At 30.9% G+C, this 25,676-nt stretch overlaps 1 protein-coding gene across 3 annotated transcripts in view; it reads left to right on the forward strand.

The window, feature by feature from the left end:
* The window catches only part of LOC111630715 (probable cysteine--tRNA ligase, mitochondrial), an 85,567-nt gene that overhangs the window by 16,151 nt on the left and 43,740 nt on the right, over positions 1–25,676 (forward strand). For all 3 annotated transcript variants that reach the window (XM_023374861.1, XM_023374859.1, XM_023374860.1), the window contains 3 exons: positions 2,157–2,274; positions 10,078–10,255; positions 21,643–21,853. In XM_023374861.1, the coding sequence (XP_023230629.1) occupies positions 2,157–2,274; positions 10,078–10,255; positions 21,643–21,853 (507 nt within the window). The remainder of the gene's footprint in view (positions 1–2,156; positions 2,275–10,077; positions 10,256–21,642; positions 21,854–25,676) is intronic.

The following is a 25,676-nucleotide window of genomic DNA, read 5'->3' on the forward strand; positions in this document are numbered from 1 at the left end:
CTTTAGGGTCTTTGACACTGTATACTCCTAGAAAAATGATTGATCTGTTTCAGAAAACTGGTCATCTATGTATATAGCTAGGGCAAGGATGCAATTCTCTTACTGCACAAATAGTGGAAGATATTGCCATGACCTATATTACTTGTAGATTGCTCAATGAGTAATCTACCAGTAAGATAGTAACAGGTCATGGCAATGCATGTAAAGTATCACAGCAGTTGGCTGTGCCATATGCTATTGTATGGTAGGCACTAAGAAAGATACTGCATTTTTTCCAATACAAGATCAGTCAATAGTTACTTGATGGTGACAAGGAAGCCCACTTGACTTTTTCATTGAAATTTTTTATATAATGTAAGTGAGCTATGTTTGTCTATGGGAGATCTTGTGGACTGAGGCACATTTTTTCTTCAATAAATTAGTCTCTCATAATTAGACTTTGAAATGTTCAAATGCATGTCAACAGATTTCACCTCATTTGCCCAAACTCAGTGTAGTGTTTTTAGACACACTTGGTCCATTCTTTTTTGAAAAGACTAGTTCTGCTTAAGTCCTGCAACCTTCTCAAATACTTTATCATTACCTTTCCTGTTACTTTCCAAAGGTATTGGGAAACATTGAACAATTTTGTTTAACAAGCTGCAGTAACAACAATATCAGCAATTTTATACAAGATAGTGGTACTTTCAAATGTAAGACAAAGTCTACAACATTTACTGTGGCAACATTTTAGTAATAACAGAATAATTAGTTGCAGGTTTTCGCAGTATGGTTACCTAATCCTTCATGACTTCTGGTTATGGGATCATTTAAAAGGCATGGTGTATCATGACTATGTCTCTAACCTGGTATTTTTGAGTGTGTCCTGATATGTCAGTTTACAAAATTTCTGGACTGTTAGATATCCCTCTAGACCAGGGGTGGCCGACTTTTATGTACAGAAGATCTACTTTATATCTTAAAAATGTGTCGTGATTGACTTGTTGTTGTAGGGATAGTCTAAGTGGCAAGGGGTGGTGTGAAATACATACTATGTTTAGATAGGTAAGAAAAGCCACAATTTAATTTAAAACACGAAGAAAAAGTACTTACATTGTAAACAGAATAAAAATTGAAACTCAACGTTATCACTTTCGGGGACCACCACTTCACCCTTCCTCTTTCTACCATGTCCTGACCACTCCCTCTGTCCCTCTACCCACCTTTTTTTTTGGTTTTACGATCCTTTGTCTACATTTCTTATTTCCCTTTTATGACTGTACGCAAATGAATATCACATGGACCAACAAAACCGCATCTGAGGGAGGACGCGGTGGTCCAATATCACTACATTTGCATTTGCGCATTACGTTCAGTTACAAGTGTAACACATTAATTCAAGACATCTCGAACGATCGACCAAAATTGGCTTCGTGATCGACCGGTCGATCACGATTGACTTGTTGGCCACCGCTGCTCTAGACCAATGGTTGGCAACTGGTGGTCTGCGAGAAAATTTGGGTGACCCGTGGAGAAATTTGAACATTGATCAACCGAAGGTTACACAAAGTATTACAAACGAAATGCAAAATGCTTAGTTGCTTTTTTCACTCATTGGGGATTTTTATTCAAATCTAAAACAAAAAACGAAGTGACTGTTATCAATAAATAATGAACAATAAACAATATTGTGAGTGCGATTGTTGTCCTTCTGGAAAAGCGCGAAGAATCCATAAACTTGTTTCAAACAAGCAGCAATGAACTTTAGGCTTGCATTAATTTGTTATAATTAAGCATGCAAGTTTCATATTAATATAGTAAAATTGAACTTTTTTTATCATTATTCTACAGATTTTGTATCCTTTTAAAAAAAATTCATGATAATGGTCTGTGAAGTGAGAAAGGTTGCCGACCGCTGCTCTAGACAGTGTTGAATAGTAATACTTTATGATCATCTTGTATATTATTAAATATATGATGAAATAATATAATTGCTACATCAGTTTTTTTTTAAATAAATAATTAGGTTTTATTTTAACCCTATTTTAGAATTGTATCTTATAATGAAAATAAGCATAGTAATCTAAGATTTATTTAAATAATTCAAAATTAAAATTATAGCTTTGTTTTAATTTGTGGTACTGTTTAAAAATATTAACAAGAATTAAATTTTTCAGTTGTTATATGCAGTTTGATATTATTCGACGAATATTGGAAAAATATTTTAATTATGACATCATTCTCACCATGGGAATTACTGATATAGATGATAAAATTATAGCTAAATCTAGAGAGGTAAAGTCTTTGTTTTTTGTATAATTTTAATTATTACACTTTATTATTTACTAGAATTGTTGAATTTACAAAAATTTTAAATCTGGATTTAATTATATTAAATACAATGTTTCAAATAAATATAAAGTTTGGTTATTTACTTTAAAAGATGTTTATCTTTTAAAATAAGTAATTGCTTTTTATATGAGTTATTAAAGTTACTTTTTTTTTATTTATTAAAATCAATTTTTCCATCAAAGTTTTGAAATATTGATATTTTAGTATTCAAAATAGATTTTTGATAATCTGGTTTGTTGAAACTGAGTTGCTGTAGGCTATTAGATATGTTAGATCAGATGTTACATTCAGTACAATAAAGATCTAAAAGTAGATCTCTAAACTTACCAGCCAATAAAACTTGATTCAAGATAGAATTAATTTAAATGCAATTTACTTCATCTTGATTCTATTATTTGACTAAGCAAGATATAAGTTTTACTTTCCCATCTGTTATGTATACATAAGGGAAATTATTGGAACCATGTCAAATTTGACATGATTTCCATGACCCTTTGAGTTATTTCAAATCTCAACATTTCAAGAACCCCAAACCCAAAAAAATCAAAAAAAAAAAAAAGGGAAAAAATTCTATGTTTATTGTGTCTAATTTGCTTAATATCTCAGGATGGGGTTAATGATTAAGAAATGAAATTTGGCATGGTAATTTGTATAAGAAGCATTGATGCTATTAAATTTGGTGATTAAAGGTTGAGAAGATGGTGAGATAGAAGGAGTTCAGGTATCATATTGCAAGAGGGGTCAGATTTAATGAATATTTTACTCATTAGCATGTACAATTTTTTATAAAGCGCATCACTATTATCAAAATTAAGTTTTTTGCCATTTTATAATAATTAATAATATAAAAATTTTTATAATAAAATATCATAACATCTGGGAATGGATTTTTTGGATTGTTGCTGGATTTTTTTAAAGATTTTGTAGCATCATTGCCAGATTGCCATTAATAGGAAGAACTCAAATTCAGTTATAGGGGCCGTCCATAAATTACGTAAGGTATTTTGGGATGGGTGGGGTCAAGGATTTCTTACGATTTTTTACTCTGGTATGGAGGTAATAGATCTCGTCTTAGTAATATTCGTATTTTTATTTTTTGATCTCATTGAGTGGTGGCATTTTGAATTTGGCTTCAGTTTGGCGGTTTCTATTAAGAACACTCGTCTTGTGTGACGTAATAGAGTAATAACGCTAGCAGATTCACACACTACACATTTTTTGTCATGGGAGAAAGCCATGTGGTGGTTTCTCTCTCTTGGTTTTTATTAGAATAAGTGCACCATTCCTATGGGTTGTATAACACTAAGAATACATAAACCAAAATACATGATACAAAGTAAACATAAAATTAGTATTTGGCTTTTAGTGAAAACTAAAATGTAAAACTAGAAATTATAAATTATAAATAGTCTTTTCTTCCATATTTTTTGAACGTAATTGTAAAAAGCATCAAACAGTGGTTTCTGAACAAGATTATCAAGTGGACATGGCTACCTGAAACCAAGCATAAAAATTTCTAATTTCAGAATGAGTCTATCTTGATCATAAATTGGACAATGATAGATCATATGGTCGATGGTGTCTAGGTTTTCTGTAGAGCAAAAGCAAGGAGCAGTTTCTGCCTTGTTATATATTGCCAGGTAGGTTCTGAAATTACCATGCTCAGTAAGTAGTTGAGCAGTAGCAAATGTGAGATCAGCTGGGGTACCAATCCGCTGGAATAATTAGCACCACTTAATCGGCACTAGTTCATGAAATTAGTCTCAGTCGTCTACAAGAACGGCCTTTCCCAAAACTTAGGGAAACAAGTGTGGAGGGTCTTACAGTTAATATTTTAAGCGGAAGTTGGTGATGGCAAATTCACCTTCTTCCTTATGTCAGGGTCCCGACACCAGTTTATCTACTTGCGTAACGCGGATAAACACGCGTGAAATTTATGCCGTANGATTCTCAGTCAATAATTATATATAGCAATACTTTTTTGAAATTTAAACAGATTGTTACACACATTATTCATATACAAGTTTAAATGTATTATACTTTGATCTGCATTTATAACTATTCTAAATATAGAAACAGTATCTGTGAGAGTCAGCCAAGGGTATAGGGTTAATCCTATATCACTTATGGGCACAGATTATCCGAAATCTGTTCTCTAAGTTTCGGATTTCGAGATCCGATCTTAAATCTTCATAGGAGGGCTGTAATATTCAGGCTTAATGAGGGTTAAAGACTGTGTAGTCTCTATCCAAATGTCAGGTTCCCGACACCAGTTTATCTACTTGCGTAACGCGGATAAACACGCGTGAAATTTATGCCGTAGATCTGATTCAGAGATTCGACATGAGACATCTCTTAACAAAATATATATATAATTTAATAAACAAAATAAACAATACAAATACAGAATAAGAAATAATCTAATAATCCAAACAGTCAATCAAAGAACGAATGATCAAATCAATCGTGACAGGAGGAAATCTATTCTTAGTCTATACCGAGTCGAGAGAGAAATGTATTCTTAACCTATACATTTATGAGAGAGAGAGAGAGCTCACAATTTAGTCTTAAACATACGACCTGTTTACTTTGCAGTGTCGTCTTCTTATTCGGCGAAGGAACTTCATAGAGAATGTTCTTTCGCTTCGGTTCAAAAGGAGGATTGGCACACAAATAAATTTTTCTATTTCAAGTTCTAACTGAAGTTTAACTCTATATGATACAATTATGAGCGTTGGTCTTCTAGAGCAAGTGTATGGAGTGCGGTCTCTTCCAGATCTACCGACGAACTCTTAAGGGCGTTGGCCTTAGAGAGCAATTGAGTGGAGTCTTGTCACTTTCGGATCTGCCGCTGAACTCCTCGAATTCGGCCCAACTTCGCTGATATCTTCCCATATTTGACCAATCATCGTATTCAGATTTTCCCATGTGGACGGATGGGAAGGAGAAGAAATGAGGGGTAGACAGTTCCCAATAAAGCAATATTTTTAGCAGATAAGGGAAAAACAGAGGATGCTCATACTTCCGTCAAAGGAAGTGACTCTCCTAGCTGTTTTCCCACGCTAGAAAACGCTATTTTTCTCACCCAAAACGAAAGAATATTTTATGACAAAATTTTAACATTATTTTTAAATTATTAGTTTAGACCCGGGCTATTCGTATCTGACACAAACGTTAAATCTCTAAATAGTGATGAGAACCTATATTCAACACTAGGAAATTAAAGTCTTGTTATTCTACCAGTTTTACTGCTCAACTACTTTTACTGATTCCACTTTTGCATAGCATTGTCATGAATATAATTTTTAAGGCTGCTATATGAGAGAGGGACATTCCTCTCTCTCGTAGCAGCCTTAGTGTAGTCCAAATCAGTGTTCTTTGCAGCTGACTTATCCTCAAAGTCAGCTTTTTCATTTCCTAGTATGCCAGTATGGCCAAGAACATATGTAAAAGTTATCTTTACAAGATTTTTAATATGGTGCTGGATATATGCGATTTTATTGCTATTGCAATTGGGATTTAATAGAGCTTTTAGGACAGACTGAGAATCACTGTAAATGTTGATAGACAGAGTTTTGTTTGGTGGTGAAGTGGCCCACTGAACAGCGTGGTAGTCAACATCTTCTTTAGCTTGATAGATGGAGGTATATGGGAGGTACAGATACCTCCTACATACCTCCATCTATCAAGTTTGGAGGAAGATACAGATACTTGAGCCAACAAGAAGGGAGCTTTTTGACCCATCTGTGTAGATATTAATGCATGCATGATTATCCATGGAGGAAGCAGATGACACCAAATATCTTTGTTTACAGGATGGTGATCAGAGATAGTAGGGTAATTGCAATGTGGTAGCATATGAACAGCCGTAGAGACCGTTGTTGAGCCTTGACGTTTGTAGTTCTGATGTAGTAGTTTAGAATCTTTACTACAATATATAGTGGCAAAGGGAGGAGCTCTGCTAGTATCAGAGAGGCATTAGTAAAAACAGTTCTGTAGCACTTTGAAATTCTGATGTAAAACTGGCTTTGAAGAGAGAGTAATTTACTTGATACTGAATTTTTACTAGTTACATGACCATAGTCAGAGGCCGCATAAAGTAGCATTGGTCTTTGCCCCATTATATAGAGTTTTATAAGCTTTATTATTTAGTCCCCAGGTGCACCTAGCACATTTTAGCAGCATGTAGTTTATTATTGTCATATTGATTACATCATGGCCTTAGCCAAGATGTAATCAATATGGCAATGGAATGTGGTTTCTCTCTACTCTCTCTTGTTTTATTTTGTATGATGTTTCTGTTTACGTGTGCAGTAGCTAATTCAATCTGGCAAAGTTTTTTGCGTCTTTTGCGAAAATTAAAATTATTATAAAAATAAATATTATGACATTGATTAATGATAATAATAATAACAATAATAATATTGTTAATAATTAAAAAATAAAGTTCTTAAAATAAATTGTTCATTCGAATTTATTAAATTTTTATATTTTTAAATTTGTTCACATAAAGTCTTTTATAAATAATAGTACATAATTAATAATTATATATTTTGGACCTGAGGTTTTTAGGGTTTCATAAAAAAATTTTTTGGTTAAAATCTTTTTATAAAATCATGCCAAAATATTACATAAGATAGGGAAGGGGAGGGGGATCAAAGAAAATATTATGGTTTCTTACACAGGGTGGGTGGGATCTAGAATGGCCAAAATCGCCCTTATGTAATTTATGGACTGCCCCATACCAGCATTTCATCATAAACTAATTACTGATCTAGAAGCTGATTTGATGATAATACAGTTTTAAACTGCTGAATGAGCATAATCAGTTATGTACCAGATAAGTATATACCAGATACTTTTGAAGTCATGTGAAAAAATATAATTTTGTTATGCTTACTTAGATGGTTAAATTGTCTTCATTATCAATCATTCTCTAATATCAATTCTGTATGTAATTGCTTAGTTTCTCCATTATATCTTTTATATACTATATATATATATATATATATATATTAGATATATATATAGATATATATAATATAAGATATATATATATATATATATATATATATATATATATATATTTATTTGACAAGACAGTGATAAACAGACTAAAGAAAAAACTAAGCTGAACATTACTGAATAAATTGCCTTTTGGTTAAAATAGATCATTTTAAATTCACATAACATTAAATAATTTATGCTCAATCATAAAGTAAAAATTTTATAATGAATAATTAAATGTAATTTTGTTAATACACTTAATGTTATGCTTCATTATTAATTGTACTGCTGTTTAAAATGTTGTCATTATTATTCAAAACAATAACAAAAAAGCAAGAAATTTGTGATATAGTAAATAGTTTCAGGTTTAGATGTAGGAATCTATGTTAATTTGTTAAGTCTTTTGTCATTTTAAAAACCAGTTATTTCTAAACTATCTTTAGAAATAACTGTATTGTCAGAGAAGTTAGAAAATTCTCAACAAAATATTCTGTTAAATTTATGATTATCATATTGGTTTTTAAGAAATTATGAAATTTTTTATTATAACTTTATTTATCTTTTGTATATTTAGGGCCATCCCTAGCACTCAAGCAATGTCTGATTTGCCTGAGGATAGCAATTAAAAAAGACATTACAATGATAAAATTTTAAAAGAAAAAATTAATAATTATGATTAATTTCCTTACTGGTTACTTTTTAGTTATAAATATTTATTGATATTAAAGTGAGAAATTAAGCTGATATTTTGACAGGTAATTTTACAAGTGTGAGACAGTGCTAATTGTTGAAATAGGTAGTGTAATACTCTGAACTACCCTGAGGGCAGAGAATCTGCTAGGGATGGCCCTGTGTATATTTTTTATTTTTATTTTTTCCAGATGATATTTTGATATTTAATAAGATATTTTACTTTATAGCATTTTAAAAAATTTAAATTTTGTTAAAATTTATTGGATTGAAACAGTGACCACAAGATTACTCACATGTGATTTAAGAACATATTCAATATTTCAGTCATCCTTATCATAAAATGTAACAGGAAACAAGATTAATTAATCTAGAAGATAATGATTTGCTTCTTAATATAGAAATAAGATATAATTTTTTTTTGCAAGTTTTGTAAAATTTAGAAAAAGTAATACATTTTTATAATAGAAATGATATGGTTTTATTAGAGTGATGCAGGAATATTGAACATCTGTAAAATTTGAGAAATTGAATGTGTATCATATGAAAACATCAACAGCAAAAATCAAAGTACATGTTAATGTTTAATTTATACTATATTAATTAAATAGGCATTAGTTTGGATGGATAATTGAAAATTGATATTTACCTAAACCCTAATGAACAGAAGTTTTAAAATTATAACTTTTTCCAAAATATTTTAAATTGTTCTATTAATGTCAGACTGTTCTTCATATACAGTAGTTATTGATAGTTTATTAATCTTAAACATGTAAAATAATTTAATACCTAATGAAAAGTAATAAATAGATTGTATAATAAGGTAATAAAAATTATCAAAAGGAAAATATATTAATTAAATGCCATTATAATATGTTTATCGTTAGATTGTAGAATTATAAATACAGTGGGTGATTGGTTAACAAACATAATCCATTCAAAGACAATGTTCACTACCTGAATTGTTTGTTAATTGATTATTGATTTACCATAGATTTTTATGGGAATTTCATTAATTCATTTTGGAGACCACAAAAAAATAAATAAAAAATTATATAATTTCTTTATATTTATTATGTTTATTTAAATGTAATAACAAACTAAAAAGAATCTCTCCATTTTTTCATGGATGGCACATCTTTGTTTCTCAGATGTGATTTTCATTACTCTTTTATCTGCTTGAGTCTTTTTGATTTTATATTTTTTTAAGTTAAGATTTACCTACTGTAGACCTGTTGAAGTCATCTGCCTACAATATCAGACTCTCTACCTTGGCTATAATCTCTTGCTTAGTCTATGTAGTGAACACAGTTCTTGACACTTCACTCTTTTTAATGCATGCATAATAATATCAGATTTTTAAATAAAAGTTCAGAAAAGTACTTACAAAAATTCAGAGAACAGAAAACTAGTGCAAAAAAGGTTATGTATACAACTGTGAAAGTCTCTTTTCATAAACCATGTATAGATGCCAGTAAAATATAGTTTTAAAAATCTTAAATGCACCATTACTTTTTTTTGTGTTTGTTCTATGAGGTGTTCATTATCTGAACACATGTTTCACAAGATTTTTATGTTGTTGTCTGAACATAAAAATCTTTTGTGAATGTGTTTGTTGTCAGATTTGTTTGCAGTCTGAACTGTTCGTTAACCGATCACTCACTGTATTCAATTAGAATGTGATAGTTTAAAAAAAATGAAGTTACTTCTGCCAATGTTAAAATAAATATTTTAATTGTAAATGAATAAATCTACTCAAGGTACTTTGCATACATAAGAAGTAAAACCATGACTAATACTTTTTTGTAACAAAAATAACTTCATTTTTTTTAAAATGTTCAGTTATTTATATATTGATGATGATCAGGATTTTAAATTGGTAGTCCTCAAAAGTTAGTTAATGATGAAATAATTTAGTACAGTAGGTGTCACAGTATGATAATTTTGATGGTTAATAATCAAATAAATAATAATTTTAATAATGAATAATTATAAGTTTTTATAAAATTATTTATAATTAATTTATTTTAAAATTTTCTTTATATTTAGGAAAACATGACAATACAGCATATTGTGAAGCATTTTGAACAAGATTTTTTTGCCGATTTAGGAAAACTTAAGATAATTCCACCAAAAATAATTACTCGTGTAACTGACTATATTCCACAAATTATAGATTTCTGTGATCAAATTTATAAGAAAGAATATGCATATTTAACTTCTAAAGGTTAGAAATTTTTCATGAAAAATTTTTTATTTTTCCAAATGACTTTACTGTTAAAATGACAAATTTTTAAAAATAACTCCTGAAATTTCAATGTATATCTCCAATGTGTGAATTCTTGGGTACAATGTGTGAATCTTATACATGCTTTGCTGAATATAACTAATGGTAAATCACACTCATTCATTGAGTGTGTGTGGTTTACCATAAAAATTAGTGAAATGTCACTAATTTTTATATACTATAATAGATAAATGCTTTTTGACAAGACTATTTCTTGTTTTTAAAATCATGGTTCTGTCCTGGCTNAATGTGATAGTTTAAAAAAAATGAAGTTACTTCTGCCAATGTTAAAATAAATATTTTAATTGTAAATGAATAAATCTACTCAAGGTACTTTGCATACATAAGAAGTAAAACCATGACTAATACTTTTTTGTAACAAAAATAACTTCATTTTTTTTAAAATGTTCAGTTATTTATATATTGATGATGATCAGGATTTTAAATTGGTAGTCCTCAAAAGTTAGTTAATGATGAAATAATTTAGTACAGTAGGTGTCACAGTATGATAATTTTGATGGTTAATAATCAAATAAATAATAATTTTAATAATGAATAATTATAAGTTTTTATAAAATTATTTATAATTAATTTATTTTAAAATTTTCTTTATATTTAGGAAAACATGACAATACAGCATATTGTGAAGCATTTTGAACAAGATTTTTTTGCCGATTTAGGAAAACTTAAGATAATTCCACCAAAAATAATTACTCGTGTAACTGACTATATTCCACAAATTATAGATTTCTGTGATCAAATTTATAAGAAAGAATATGCATATTTAACTTCTAAAGGTTAGAAATTTTTCATGAAAAATTTTTTATTTTTCCAAATGACTTTACTGTTAAAATGACAAATTTTTAAAAATAACTCCTGAAATTTCAATGTATATCTCCAATGTGTGAATTCTTGGGTACAATGTGTGAATCTTATACATGCTTTGCTGAATATAACTAATGGTAAATCACACTCATTCATTGAGTGTGTGTGGTTTACCATAAAAATTAGTGAAATGTCACTAATTTTTATATACTATAATAGATAAATGCTTTTTGACAAGACTATTTCTTGTTTTTAAAATCATGGTTCTGTCCTGGCTTACCAGCTTAGAGGTATGAAGGAGTACATATCAGGAGTTGCAATTTGGCACAGAGTATTAGATGGCCAAATCATGTGCACATAAAAAAACCAGACTTGTAGGTACTCGGGGAACCAAGAACCGAGCAAAATAAAATACAAAATAGCGATACTCTTTCTACAAACAGGCACTAGTGCGAGATTTGCACATGTGATGCTCATTGGGAAGTTGGAAATGTGAATGCTGTGAAATCTAATTTTGACAAATGAATTTTTGAGAAAACCCATTTACCTGTCTCATGTTATTCTTAACATATCTCTGGTTGTGACATGCTGACCTTAACCAGTTGACCTGAGATATATTGTTTCAGCATCAGAATGTTTTTGAAACTAGATGGCACTAGTCATTATAATTTTATATTAAAACTAACTTCTGAAATGTAATTTTGTTTCTTTTTACATTTATTAATATATAAATATATATATTAATAAATGTAANTGGCATAAATTGTGTCGTTGTTTTTTGTTTTAAGGTGTTTTAATTAGCCATATTATAGCCCAATGTTTAGGCAATTGTGTGGTGATTTATTGTTTTAAGGTGGTCGGTGTCCTAACCACCCTTTGTCGTGCACCACTAGACCTGAAGGAACAATGTCATTGTCCCTGGTCCCTTCACAGGAGAATTTGTCGCTCACATTTTTGTACTCTCCAAGGCCATGGAAGTTCTCTCCCCCTTGATAGGGGATGTACAGTACATACGTGTTTGTGTGCAGGCCCTTTGGCAAGGTAGTCATTAAGGGTCAATTTGCCCAGTTTCGGGCTGTTTTTTGTGCTAACGGTTGCTTTCTCCCTCCAAAGGCATGGAGGACTTGTCTTTCTCCCAAGAGGGGTTGTACGTTCTCGTGTATTTGTGTTTGTGGACCCTTTGACAAATTAGCCTTTAGAGGCCTTTGCACCCGGTTTCAGGCTGTTTTGTGCAAACGGTTGTTTTCTTTTGTTTCCTTCAAAAGCATAGAGGATTTGTCTGTCTTTCCCCCAATCCGGTTGTACATTCGTGCATATATGTTTGTTTAGCTCCAAGGCAAGTCAGCTATAATGGGGCTCCTACTATAGAGGCAGTTATTCTGTATACTGCTGTATTTTGGCTATTTGTACTTTTTTGTGTTTAATAAATGGCACTCAGTGGGTACTCTGAGATGTCGTCATATTTCACACTTTCCTATCTATCTTTCTCTTCTCTTCACTCTTCTCACTTCTACTATAATGCTTAATCTTTCCTTTTCCAAGGCTATACCTATTGGTGGAGGTCTTCTAATCCTTTAGTAAATGTAAATGTTGTATATAACAGCCAGGGGAATAACATTGAAAATGGCTAGACCTCATTGCATCCATCAGCTGTGAATACCCAGATGAGAACAAATTAATATTATTTGACAATTGATTGAAAATATTTTTTACCATAAAATGGATTATAAAAAAAATATTACATAAAAAAAAACTTTTATTAATACTTTTAGTGAAGGATAAATTTAAACTATAATTTAGATATTTCCATATTGCCTCTTGAGTTGCATCTTTCGTAGCTTTCTTTACTTTAATCCAAAGATCATTGGCTGTGTGATTAATCCTCACTCTCCCTTTTCTGGGACTATCCAACAATAGTAATCAATGTCTTAATATTTGTATGCAAAAATCATCCCGAAAACATATTTATTGTCCTGCATTTCCCAGATCCAGTCACATATATTTGTGCCTAGAACTTATTATTGTACCTGTGAGTTGAGCTCTCAGGTAAAATATTAAGTTCTAGGCTCACACTTATTGCTCTGTTGCAGTCTTTCTCTATTGTTCTGATCTAGTCTGCATTGAGCTGTTAAAAGTTGGCAGTTTTATGCAAATGCAGTCTTTGTGATAACTTGTAATATTTGTTTAGACAATTTATAATTTGGCAAATTGATTGTTAAAAATCAATTTGCCAAATTAAAATATTTTAGGAAGCAGTTTTGCTGAACTGGTACAAACCAACTGAATCCCACTACTGAATGAGATCAAATCCAGGATCCATGGATAATTTTTATATGGTCTTCAAAGAATGTACAGTAAAGCATCATTTTTAAGAAATATAAACATTTGACATTTAAACCTCACAGAAATAATTGAATTTAATAAACTGTGGTATCAATTGTGGCAAATGTAAGAAAGTATTAACTTAATGTAGAGGACGTGGTTGCTGTATCATCAAATGCAGTGTGTAGCGTCTNTTAAAAAGTATATATATACAGTAGTATCTCAGGATACGAAATGTTGGATGGCATTGCACAAAACTGCCTTTGGTTCTCAACGTTACTTCCTACTTTTCTGCTCAAACTTGTCACATGAAGTCATGAAATCACCAGGTTTGTGGTACATAGGTTCCATTGCAACAATCCACAAAACCTTTTTATAACAGTGTTGTGTTGTATAACAATCTTCACAAATGTTTTTGACCTCCACTGAGGTCTGCTTCAGGTTGTGACTAAACTGTGTCTACTCTTGACCGTTGGAATGATGATGCCCAAGATGTAAATAATGATCATATCATGTTTCACCCCTCCGCTTGTCCCAGATCAAATGCTTCGAATAAGTATCTCTATGCCTGCGCAATCGTTTCTCCATCTTTAAAGTTGATGCAGGTGCCCCCAATGTTGGTTTTATAAATCTCCCAGGCCTCCAGGTGACGGATTGATCAATACGAAACGCCTGTCTGATTACTTTGGTGTTTTGGAAGTCCACCCGAATTTCAGGGTCAGTAACATAGGCTGACAAGGCAGTGGTGTGCCTGTTATTTTTAATATCCGATTGATGCTTACTTAACCATTTTTGTGTTGAGCAGATGATGGAGCCAATGTAAACTAAGTCTCTATGGGAATGGAGTATACCCCTGGGGCCCTGTTGAGATCTATTGTGTCCTAGGCGTTGCAGAGCAGGTCGTAAATAGTGCCAGTTCTCCTGTATGCGATCTTCATGCGATTACGGCAAGCAATCTCCCTGTATAGGGGGTCTAAATATTGGTTGAACCAGACGACCGCGCATCTATCGTTCTTAATGGGTTAGTGGCCGCCGTCCAGCGTAGGCAGGGGGCTGCCACTGTGGTGTGGGAGAACGGTCAGCACAGGCACGGGCTAAACCATGAATCATGCCTTTACTGTAGCCATGCTCAACGGCAATTTTTTCTATGCGGTGGAGCTCTAACTGGGTAAAGCTTATAAAATATTATTCTATTGTTTACTAAAAAATAATCAATAGAATAATATGTCTGTATAGCTTCTATACAATGATAAATTTTGTTTCTAATTCTATTATTTGTTAACCACATAATAGTAATTGTCATTTTAACTTCTTTGATTAATTTATTGTAATTTTAAGTGTTGTCAGAATGCTGAATATCTTGCATTTAGTGAAAATTTTTTACAGCGGTATAGTGATGATTTATAATGTAATTTTGAATGAAATTTTCATAAATAAATCATTGCAAATGCTTAAAATTTTTTTTTAATTTGCAAATTCTGATTCTAAAATATAATTGCAAAGCAATAATTAGCTTTTACTTTCTTGAATTGGTGCATTAATTGTCTCATGTTTAATTTTTTTAATGCTAAAATCTTTTGCTTTTTGTATAAAAGTTGTTTACAAGTATATTTTATAGTTGTTTTTTTATAATTTGAAATTATTTATTTACTTCGTTTAAACATATACAGTATGTAATTATATTCAATAGAGTTCAAAACTGTTTATTATTTTTCTGTCATAGAATATTTAATTATGTTAATTGTTTCATTAACTAAATTTTAACAAGATTGAATATTAATGAAATGAATGTATTTGACTAAAATGTTCATAGTTTTATTTTTAGCTATAATTTTATAACAATCAACAGTAAAGTGTTGGTTTTCATATATTAAACTGGTATATTATATTTAATTTTTACTTTGCCAATAATGAGATTTACTTGTGCAATGATATTATAAATATATTAATAAATTTTTGTCTTAAGCCTCTGTTATAGTGCATTNTAAGCTAGTTTAAAGTTCTTTATCAGGTTTAAACTTGCACATTAATAATCCAACAAAGTACTGTTGGTGTCCAAATATGTTTAAATGTAGTAGCATTCAAAATAATTTAAATGACAGAATACACACAATAGAAAAAATAAAAAGTACTTAGACCAGAAAGTATACATATTGTATTGATAAAACAACAATGATATAAATACTAACATTATCATCATACATGTTGCCCTAAATCAGCAAATGCCCATGTTCATCAGTATAAGCCCTACAATAAGATTATGTTAAACAGGGTGTATACCTTTTTAACAAAAACTTCTACTAGCTGGAAACCAGTCCTGCAACCCCCTTATTCATTCATTCACTTTGCACATTTCTAGAACTTCAGTAAACTTTGCTAATTTTCTCTCTAATTGGTTTTATGATTGTCTTCTTCGAATCATGAACGCACATACAAAAATTGTTTGCTTGTGTTTGTTTCCAGAATTAACACTCAACACATGTTTTCGGCCCATTTTACAGGCCTTATTCTGGTTAAAAGCTGTTCCAAAGCTGAAGGCATTATATCGAGTTCTAAAATGGAGCAGTTTGAACTGTTCTGTAACATTATTTAAAATTCTTATGTTGCAATTCAGTATTTATACAGGGTGTAGTTTTTATCTTGAAATAATGAAATATTTTAATTGGATCTCATTATTTTGGAAAAAGGTATAGACAAAAGTTGTAGGATGTCGAGGGGTCAATCAGTTGGTGACCTCAGACATGACCTTGACCTTCAAGGTCATTTGGAGATGAAGTCTGTTTTTTTCAATGGGAAGACATATTTTCGACCCTGGAAATAATGGAAAGAGCAGGAAATTTCACATTCAGATATACCCTTGATCTTAAGGTCTAGGTCAAAGGTCAAGATTATTTTAAGGTTAAAATTAAAAGCTTTTCTAATGAGCCATGATGCCTGGTGTGGAACCAGTATGATACTCAGCGAAAAGGGCTGGCACTTGGTATTCCCTGGGATACCACCACACTCACCCATTGCCATCATTCCTCCACAGACAAGCAGGATTTATCTGTAAACAATACTTGATGTCACCACAACTGGACCACCAAGTGACGATGATGCCATGCGTGCAGCTGTGTGAGCAGTTAGTGGCACCCAGTTGATGGTTGTCATGCATGCAGCCCAGCTTTATGCAACCTGTTGCGAATAGTTTAGGTTTACATAGATGATACACCCATTGATGATGACAGATGGCTTCGGATGTCATGTGCCATGGTGAACAGGTCCCAACAGGCCATTTGATGAATCTGCAGATGTTACTGCATTCATTGTGTCACACATCACTGGATGATACTCATGTCATGCCTAACATGCTTGGCAACTGTGCATATCAACAAACTGAGGTCATACAGCTCCATGAATACATCAAGATCACTAAGTGAGATCTCCAACAATAGCAATATATTCAATTCAAGTTTATTAACGTAATTTGGAAAAAAATTCCAGTTACAAGGGGTGCATTGGGTTACAAATATTAGTAATTATATAATATCTTCCAACAATAAATAATTATTATGTAAGTTTCTTCTATTCTTAAATTTAATCATTCCATTATAATATTAAACAAAAGTTAGAACAACAACAAAATTAAATATATATATCATTCATTAAGGCTCTCCACCATTTTAATATATTTAATAATGAACTGATAAATTCTGATAATCATAGTTGGACCCATCTGAAATATTTTTTGATAGAATTCTTGCATAGATTTGATGGCTGACAAGGTAGAAATACCAGTCTGTTCTCTAAGTTTGGAACAACCTTTGCACATACTAATTATATGATATACATAAATTTGGTCATTACATAGCTTACATTGTTTATTCCTGATGTCCAAATAATTTCCTTCAACTATGATATAAAAACTGTTTAATCTGATCTGCATATAAAATCTTTTCATCCCAAATGGTATTTTATAATGTATATAATTACTTGCTGGAGGGAAATTTAGATTAACTTTATACCATGGGTGAAATTTTGACTCCTGTAAATTTTTCATCTCACGAACAATTGAATTATTATACATATTCTCCACCAATAAAGATATTCCGTAATTCCAGTCTGTTTCTGAACTGTTAAATAATAAATGAGAAAAACCATAACTTGCCAATTTGATCCTTAGTTTGTTATACCAGTTGTTTTGATAGTTCTTTTTGTTCTCTGCCAAGGTTTTTAAAACTTTTAATATCGTATTAACCTTTATATTCTCACTAGTTAACAGTCTCTTCAGAAATTTCATGATCCTAATTACCAAGTAAGGCTCTAATAACATTCTATTTGTATCATGGCGAATCGCATACCCTGGCACTGCTTTGTCTAATCCGTAAATTTTTCTTATAAATTGTAATTGAATTTTTTCAAAGTAAGATAACCAGTCCAGACCCCATAATGGGAGAGCATAGCAAATAGAGTTGATAACCAGCGCTGAAAACAGTCGAAACTGCATTTGAATAGAATTTGTTTTCATTTTAACAAATAAACTAATTAAATTATTAATTATTCTGTATGCTTTGGTCTTCATCCACTGAATGTGTTTTCCAAAAGACAACGTTGAAGTAATAAGAACCCCCAAATATAATACTTCCTCAGTTACTTTCAATTTTTCGCTCAACAAATAAAAGTCATGATCTTTCCTCGCCAGCTTACCTCCCTTTCGAAACACAACAATATGGGTCTTATTCGGGTTGATCTTCAATCCAAAAAGTATCTTTCAGTTAAATTTAATTTTCTTTGTAGACCTATTTTAGTCGGTGAAATCAATACCACATCATCAGCATATTGTATCGAATGTACTATCATATTGTCTTTAATAATAATACCATCCTCCTCCTTCATAAATTGATTATCTAAGTCATGGATCATAAAGTTGAATAAATAGGGTGATAACGGATCACCTTGTAGTAAACCGCCACATATCTCGAACGAAGGGTAAGTAATTAGACCACTTTTAATTGTAATAATGTACTGACCAAACAATGACCTTATTACCCTTGTAAATGTTGAGTCTGCTCCATAGCCTTCCAATTTCGCACATAATTTATCCACTGAAATAGAGTCAAATGCTTTTTCTAGATCTAAAAAGGCCACATATACCTTACGTCTTTTTTTAGCAAGATGAATTTGTATTGTCGAAAGCAATATAAATATGGCCACTTCCGTCCCACTCTTCTTTACAAAAGCAAATTGTGAATTTGAAATTAAACCATTTACCTTAGTCCATATTTCAAACCTATTCACAAGAACTGATGTAAATATTTTTCTCGACGTTGATAATATGGCTATAGGTCGGTAATTCTTTGGATCAGTATCTTCACCTTTTTTAAATATCATACGAAAATAAGCAGAATGCCACATTTCGGGCAAAAAAACTTGATTATAAATGTAATTAAAATTTGACGCTAAAGCTTCTATCATATTTATAGGTAAACGTTTTAAAAAGCTAACTGGTATTAAATCCGGTCCCACCGCTGTCGATTCTCTTAGTTTTGTAATAATCTTCACTAATTCACCTGCTACTATTGGCTGATTCAACACCTTCTCTTTGTCTCTTTCCGTAGATAAACCTTTATCGTCAAGAATTGTTAAAGCACTCGACTCACGCTTCTTAAAAAACCTATACCAGTTTTCGAAACCAATAGGATCCTGATATTCCATCTTCTTTCTCGGATGGTATTTTTTTTATCACTGACCAAAAAAACTTATTATTGTTTTTTTCTGATAATAATTTTCTGTTTAATTTATTGTAATAACTTCTTTTCTTGGCCTTTATAAGGTTATTGTATGTTCTTTTTGCACTTATATATTCAGTTAATCGCTCTTTCGATCTAGTTTTACGAAATAAAGTTAAATAATATTCTTTAAGTTTCTTGGCTCTGTAACAACACAAGTCGAACCATTCCTGTTTGAACTTATTTTTCATTTTAACTGACTGTTGGATTCTTTGTGGACTTTGTTCTATAATATATTCGTTACAAATTTTAATCAATGTGGAATAAATTTGATCGGGCCTCACTTCTTGAATTAGGGCTGTTCTATTACCTATTTCAGCCTCAAATTTATTAGTATTGTATTTATATTTCTTTGTTTGAGTCAAAATTTCCTTACTTATTTTGTTTTTATAAATCATTACATTTGTTTTTATCGTTAAGGTGACAGGAAAATGATCTGATAAATCATTATCGAGTACTCTCAATTCAACACACTGGTCTAATACAGACTCAGTACAAATTATATAATCAATGACTGACGTACCTGCTGCCGAAATGAATGTGTGTCTACCAGGATAATCTTCTTTCATGCGTCCATTTAAAATAAATAAGTCACTCTTTTTCACCCAATTTATCAATAGCTTTCCTTTTTTGTTAATTTCATTATCATTGCTGTTTCTTAAACTATAAACCGTGGGATTAAACCCTGTATAATCGGAATCAATTTCATTGCTAATTCTGGCATTAAAGTCCCCTAGGATAATCCATGATGTTGTAAGATGCGACCAATCTGAATAAATCTTCTCAATTTCTTGGAATGGTGACTGCTGGGACTCATATGGAGGAGAATAGTAGACCATAATTGCAATATAACTATTGGGACTCCAATTTGTTTTAAATCCATCCACATTAATTATGGCAAATATTAAATTAACATTAGAATGAAAATAAATCCACTCTCCCAGGTGTTTCTTCACCAATAACAACAATCCACCCTTAGGTCTTCCAACTCCCAGTTTTTTTGTAGCTGGGGCCGTTAAATAGTTAAATGTGGGTTGCAAGAATTCCATCTCTTTAGCAGTTAGTTCAGTAATCCAGGTTTCTTCCAAACCAATAATCTCGTATTGTTTCATTAATTTTTGGAAATAAGTAGAATATAATTTTTTTCTAAGTCCTTGAGTGTTCCAATTTATAATCGTAATTTTTAGTTCTTTATCTGGTGTTAAATTTGTTTTCATAAAATTATTGCTGCTATTCTTACCAACTCTAATGTTTATTTTAGCTGCTATGTTAGTTAGTTGATTTCCACTTCTAAAAAAGAACCAGTATCCACTAAACAGTTCTCAGTTAAATTATAAGTAATTTTCTTATTGTTGTAAATTAGACAATCATTTCGTAATAAAATCGGTCTACCCTTTTTCTTTTCCTTTATATAATATGGGATCAATTTTGCTCTTCTTTCCCTAGATTCTCGAGTGAGATCAGGTGTTATATGTAATTTACTATATAACTCATTAGAGGATTCTTTTTTATACTTATAAAACAATGACAATATTTGGTTTTTTCTCTGAATTGAACTTAGAGTGATTTTTAAAATAGTTGGAGCTACTTTCTTTATTACATAATAGTCCCTTATTTCCTCTGTCTTAAATTCGGTAATCCTCAACTCTTCTTCCATAAATCTACCTAGACTTTCTCTAATATTCATATTATCAGACAAAGGGTATCCGAATACTATCAAATTAGACTGATTTGATGTATTTATAATTTCGTTTGTATTTATAATTTCGTTTGTAAAGTATTTTTGGGCTTCCAGTTTCCTATTTAGTTCTGGCAATGCTATTTCTAAATTATTAACCTTCTGTTCCATTAATCCAAGTCTAATCTTAAATTCTTTATTATCCTCATGTAGCCGGCTTATCTCTGTTTTAACTTCTAATATTAGTTCAGTTATAGCTCCATGTGAAGCTTGAATTAATTTAGTCATTTGGCGTAAACTTGAGGTAATCGGACAGTCTTCTCTCTCTATCGACTCCAAACATTCCACGAATGTAGATTCAAAATCAAAATCACTCACCTCCTCAGCTGTTTTCTCACTTTTCTCCTTCTCCCTCGAAGCAGGCCTTGGTTTACGTAACATATTCTCCAAATTAGTCGGTTTAGACATCTTAACAGCATTGTTACTTCTTGTTGATGGTGGTCGACCTCTCTTCGGTGGTGAATGTGATAAAGGGCCCGGATTTTGCTCAACTCCGGCCAAAATAAGCAAATTCTGTATTATTAATAATAAATATACTTTATTCCATAGCATTTCCATCTTTTAAATTCCTATTAACTCCTCAAAACAAACTCTCACTAAAATCACTCCAACACCGATGAACGCTAGAAGCGCCCCCATAATAATAATAAATTTAATTTTTGTTTATTATGTAGGAACTTTATATTTTGACATGGAGAAGTATGGAAATTTTGGAAAATTATCAGATATGGGTTTAGAAGAAGAAAAAGAATCTATTGATCCAGAAAAGAAAGATTATAGAGATTTTGCTTTATGGAAAGCAGTTAAACCAGGTGAACCATGGTGGAATTCACCATGGGGAAAAGGAAGACCAGGCTGGCATATTGAATGTTCAGCAATGGCTAGGTAGGTTAGATATTTAAATATTTTGGAATTAATATTTATTTTTAGAAAATGTATTTTAAATGATTTAATTATACTCAACAAATTATTTAGTTATATCTTTTTATATATATATAATTCAAAAAATCATTTGAATTCAAAATATTTAATAGAATCATTTTGAGTTCCATTTGGAGCTGCAAATTCAAATTGCATACCTATAAATTTCTACTAGTGTCCATCCGTCCATCTGTCTATCCTTCCATAATCTCAAGAACAGAGTTAAACAGACAATAGTTGAGACCAGATATGGAAAGCTTATGAGCAGGATGCTCCAATTAACTATAACAAACTTCTGGTTTACACTGTAAGTCATGTTATTTCAACTCAAAAATTTTCTCCTGAACAGTGTTAGATAGATGACTGGTATGACCCCTTATCAAGAAAAGTATGATGTACAGGGGCAAGACACTACTAAAATTGAAAGCATAAATTTTAAATTAAGTAAATTAAAAACATGATTAAAAATTGCAGCATAGCATTGTGACGATGTCACAACAAATAATTGCTCATTAGCTTTTAAAATAGTTAAATGGATAATTGATAATTATAAATTGATAGCTTGATTATAAATTATAAAAATTACAGTATGATTTATACTCTGAGATTCCAAAGAGAGACAGAAAAAGTGTAAAATCGTTACATTCTTATTTTCACTTGAAATTATCAAAAATTACAGTCATTTTGAATTCAAATATAATTATCTTTAATCTGTGTTCCACATTTATCGATATATATATATATATAGTTTAAATTTAAAAATAGTTTAAATTTTTCTGCTTTTTTTTTTTTTTTTTAAGATTTCTTTCTGCCATTTGAAGTCATGTGATGTGTTGTTACATTTATTTTATTTTAAAATAACAAAACTAATTGCTTTGATATTAATTAATAAGGGCACTACAAGCATTTCCCTGGATAGAGTCCTGCTCTAAAAATATATTATTTGCTTATTTAGATTTTTGTAAATAATTTACCCTTTCAGGGGTATGTAATCTTTAGAATAATAAAACTAACTAATTAAATATATATAGTATTATGACCTCATTTACAAAATATCAAAATTTAAATACTAAAATTAACACCTTTCTTTTAATTTCCAGCAACAGGAAGATGTTAATTTTAATATTTAGAAGTTAGTTGCAGCTTTAGAATTAACAAATATCAAATTTTAACTCTTGATATAATATTCTTCCCAAAAATTTTTATTAGCTGGGTGGAATGAAGAAATGGCTGAGTAGACAAAAAGAAATACTGTACAGTATTGTAAATTTTTCTGTTATTTATAAAGATAACCTTTCTTTATTTACAACCAAAATTGCACAACCAAATGCAAACACACTTATTTGTATATTGAATGGTATTTGAAAGAAACCGTAAAGAAGTAATTCACCACATGAGTCTCTAGTTAGAAATTGATGACTATGTTAAACTAGTACTTTTACTAATATGAATATTAGTTTTATCTTTCTTAAAATAACTAAAGGATGTTGCTTTCTGATTTAACTTCTTACTTATTGTGATTTAATAAATATAATAGCAAATTATTCACTGATCATGATAATATTTCATTCACAATTCCTTCCCCTTTGTGCACTTCTCAAAAGTTAAATAGCAATAGATATCTAAAATCTTTCAATATTAGTGATAAGTTTACATTTCATTATTATTAATTACCATGTCATCTAGTTTCATCTGCTATGTTGATCTATTGATGTCATAAATGTTCTTGCTTTCAGACAGAACAATGTTTGTCATTTTTGATTGAAGAAGAAGTTGTAACTTAATTTCATTGAAAGTACTTAAAAAATAAATTTAATTTTTATATATATTTTTGTGTATGTTATGAGTTTATTTTTGAAAAATTAATACCAAAAAGACACCCCTTTCATGATTTTGGTTGTAAAATTTGATTTTCTGTATTTCTAAATTGTGTTCTATTTAGAAAATGCTTATTTGTTTCTACAATCTTCTGGGTTGTATTATTTAATTGTTATTTTAATATATATATATAGTAGAACCTCGATTATCCGGACTAACTGGGGATGAAAATAGTCCGGATAAGGAAAAATCTGGATAATCGAAAAAATAATAATTGACAGTGAAAGACATGTGCATACAGTATGAATAATTTTTATTTGTCTAGATTTACATATATTGTAGCTTCAATATTAAATTATTTTAGTAAGAAACTCAATTATTGTTTAATTTCATAATTTTTTCACTTTGTTTTTTTATATCCGAGATCGTTGACGTTCCAACACCATATTTATTAGATAATGAACGTCCAGACTCATCGCGTTTCAAAGCATTGATTATATCCAATTTGTCTTTAATGATAATACAACACGCTTTCTTTTCGATGACATATCGGTAATATTAAAAATAAATACTGTATTTAAATCATGATCAAATTTTCAAGAAACAAATGTTCATACTGAATTTGGACTACTACTGACCGGTACTAACAGACTGCCTATTGTTTAAAGGCCCTCTGGTGGTGCAAGAAGACAGATTTTATAAAATACAGTAAAAAGCAGTTGAAATTGTCAAATTTTTATTCATAAAAATGCAAACTATTTATTGCTTTATGATGAGTAAAATTTTTTCATCTTGTTCATGGCTTTTAAATAATGCTTAAACCTTTGAGGCGCGAGGCCTCTTGGACCGCAAGGCCGTAGCGGTAGCCCACGTTGTTCATGCCTTACACTGCCGTTGGCCATAGAAATGATGTAATTTCAATATAAATTATTTATAAATATGTATGTCAAGTTATATTTTTATTACGACGCAACATGTATTAAAAAGTTTACGACCACTGTGCCGGATGTTGGATGTTGGAACAAAAAAAGTTATGCGTTCCATCACGTACATAAAAAGTATTGCAATTTGCCAAGTGCAAATCAGCAAATTTGTAAAATTTTTGTTTATTTTGAACAATCCGGATAATCAAGGTCCAGATAATCGAGGTTCTACTGTATATATATAAGTTGTGTTTCAAATTTATACGGACACGAAAAAATTAAAGTGAAACACAAATTTGCTGCATTAAGTGACAAATGTTTTATTAAAAATAACATGGATTTACATGTTTCCACATTGCAAAATAAGAATTTTAATCAAACATTAACATTTTGTCACTGAAAATAATGTTTATGAAACTCTTATACAAAAAAACTGTTACATATTTATCCGGACAGGTTTCAAATTGCAAAGTTTTCTTACAATTTAATGGCCAATGTAACCACCATTTAACTTAATTACATTAAATACTCGATTAGGCATTGTTTCAATTAGATTCTGAAGGAATTCAATCTTAAGTTTATCCCAAGCATCTGAAATTGCTGCCTTCAAATCATGAATTGTGGAAAACTGCTTTCCATTGGCATAAACTGTACGAACCATCATCCCCCAAAGATTTTCCATCGGATTCAGGTCAGGGCTTCTAGCAGGCCATGTCATCAGATTAATATTTTTACGTTTAAACCACATTTTTGTTGATTTAGAGGCATGCACAGGGGCATTGTCTTGTTGAAAGATCCAATTTGGTCCACAAATATTTGGTCCAGCTTCCAATAAATGATCTTCAAGCATGCCTTGATACTTCTTTGAATTCATTCTTTGAGTTATAAATGCTAAATCTGTGGTTCCGTTGAATCCAAACGCACCCCACACCATTATTGATCCCCCACCCATTTGGCGTTTTGAAAATATTTGTTTTTCGGTTCTTAAATCGTGCCAATAATACTTCCAACCGTCTGGACCATCTAAGTTGAATTTTTTTTCATCA

The sequence above is a fragment of the Centruroides sculpturatus genome, unplaced genomic scaffold (genome assembly GCF_000671375.1).
Source record: "Centruroides sculpturatus isolate CEXI.00-Female unplaced genomic scaffold, Cexi_2.0 scaffold376, whole genome shotgun sequence".
Taxonomy (NCBI): domain Eukaryota; kingdom Metazoa; phylum Arthropoda; class Arachnida; order Scorpiones; family Buthidae; genus Centruroides; species Centruroides sculpturatus.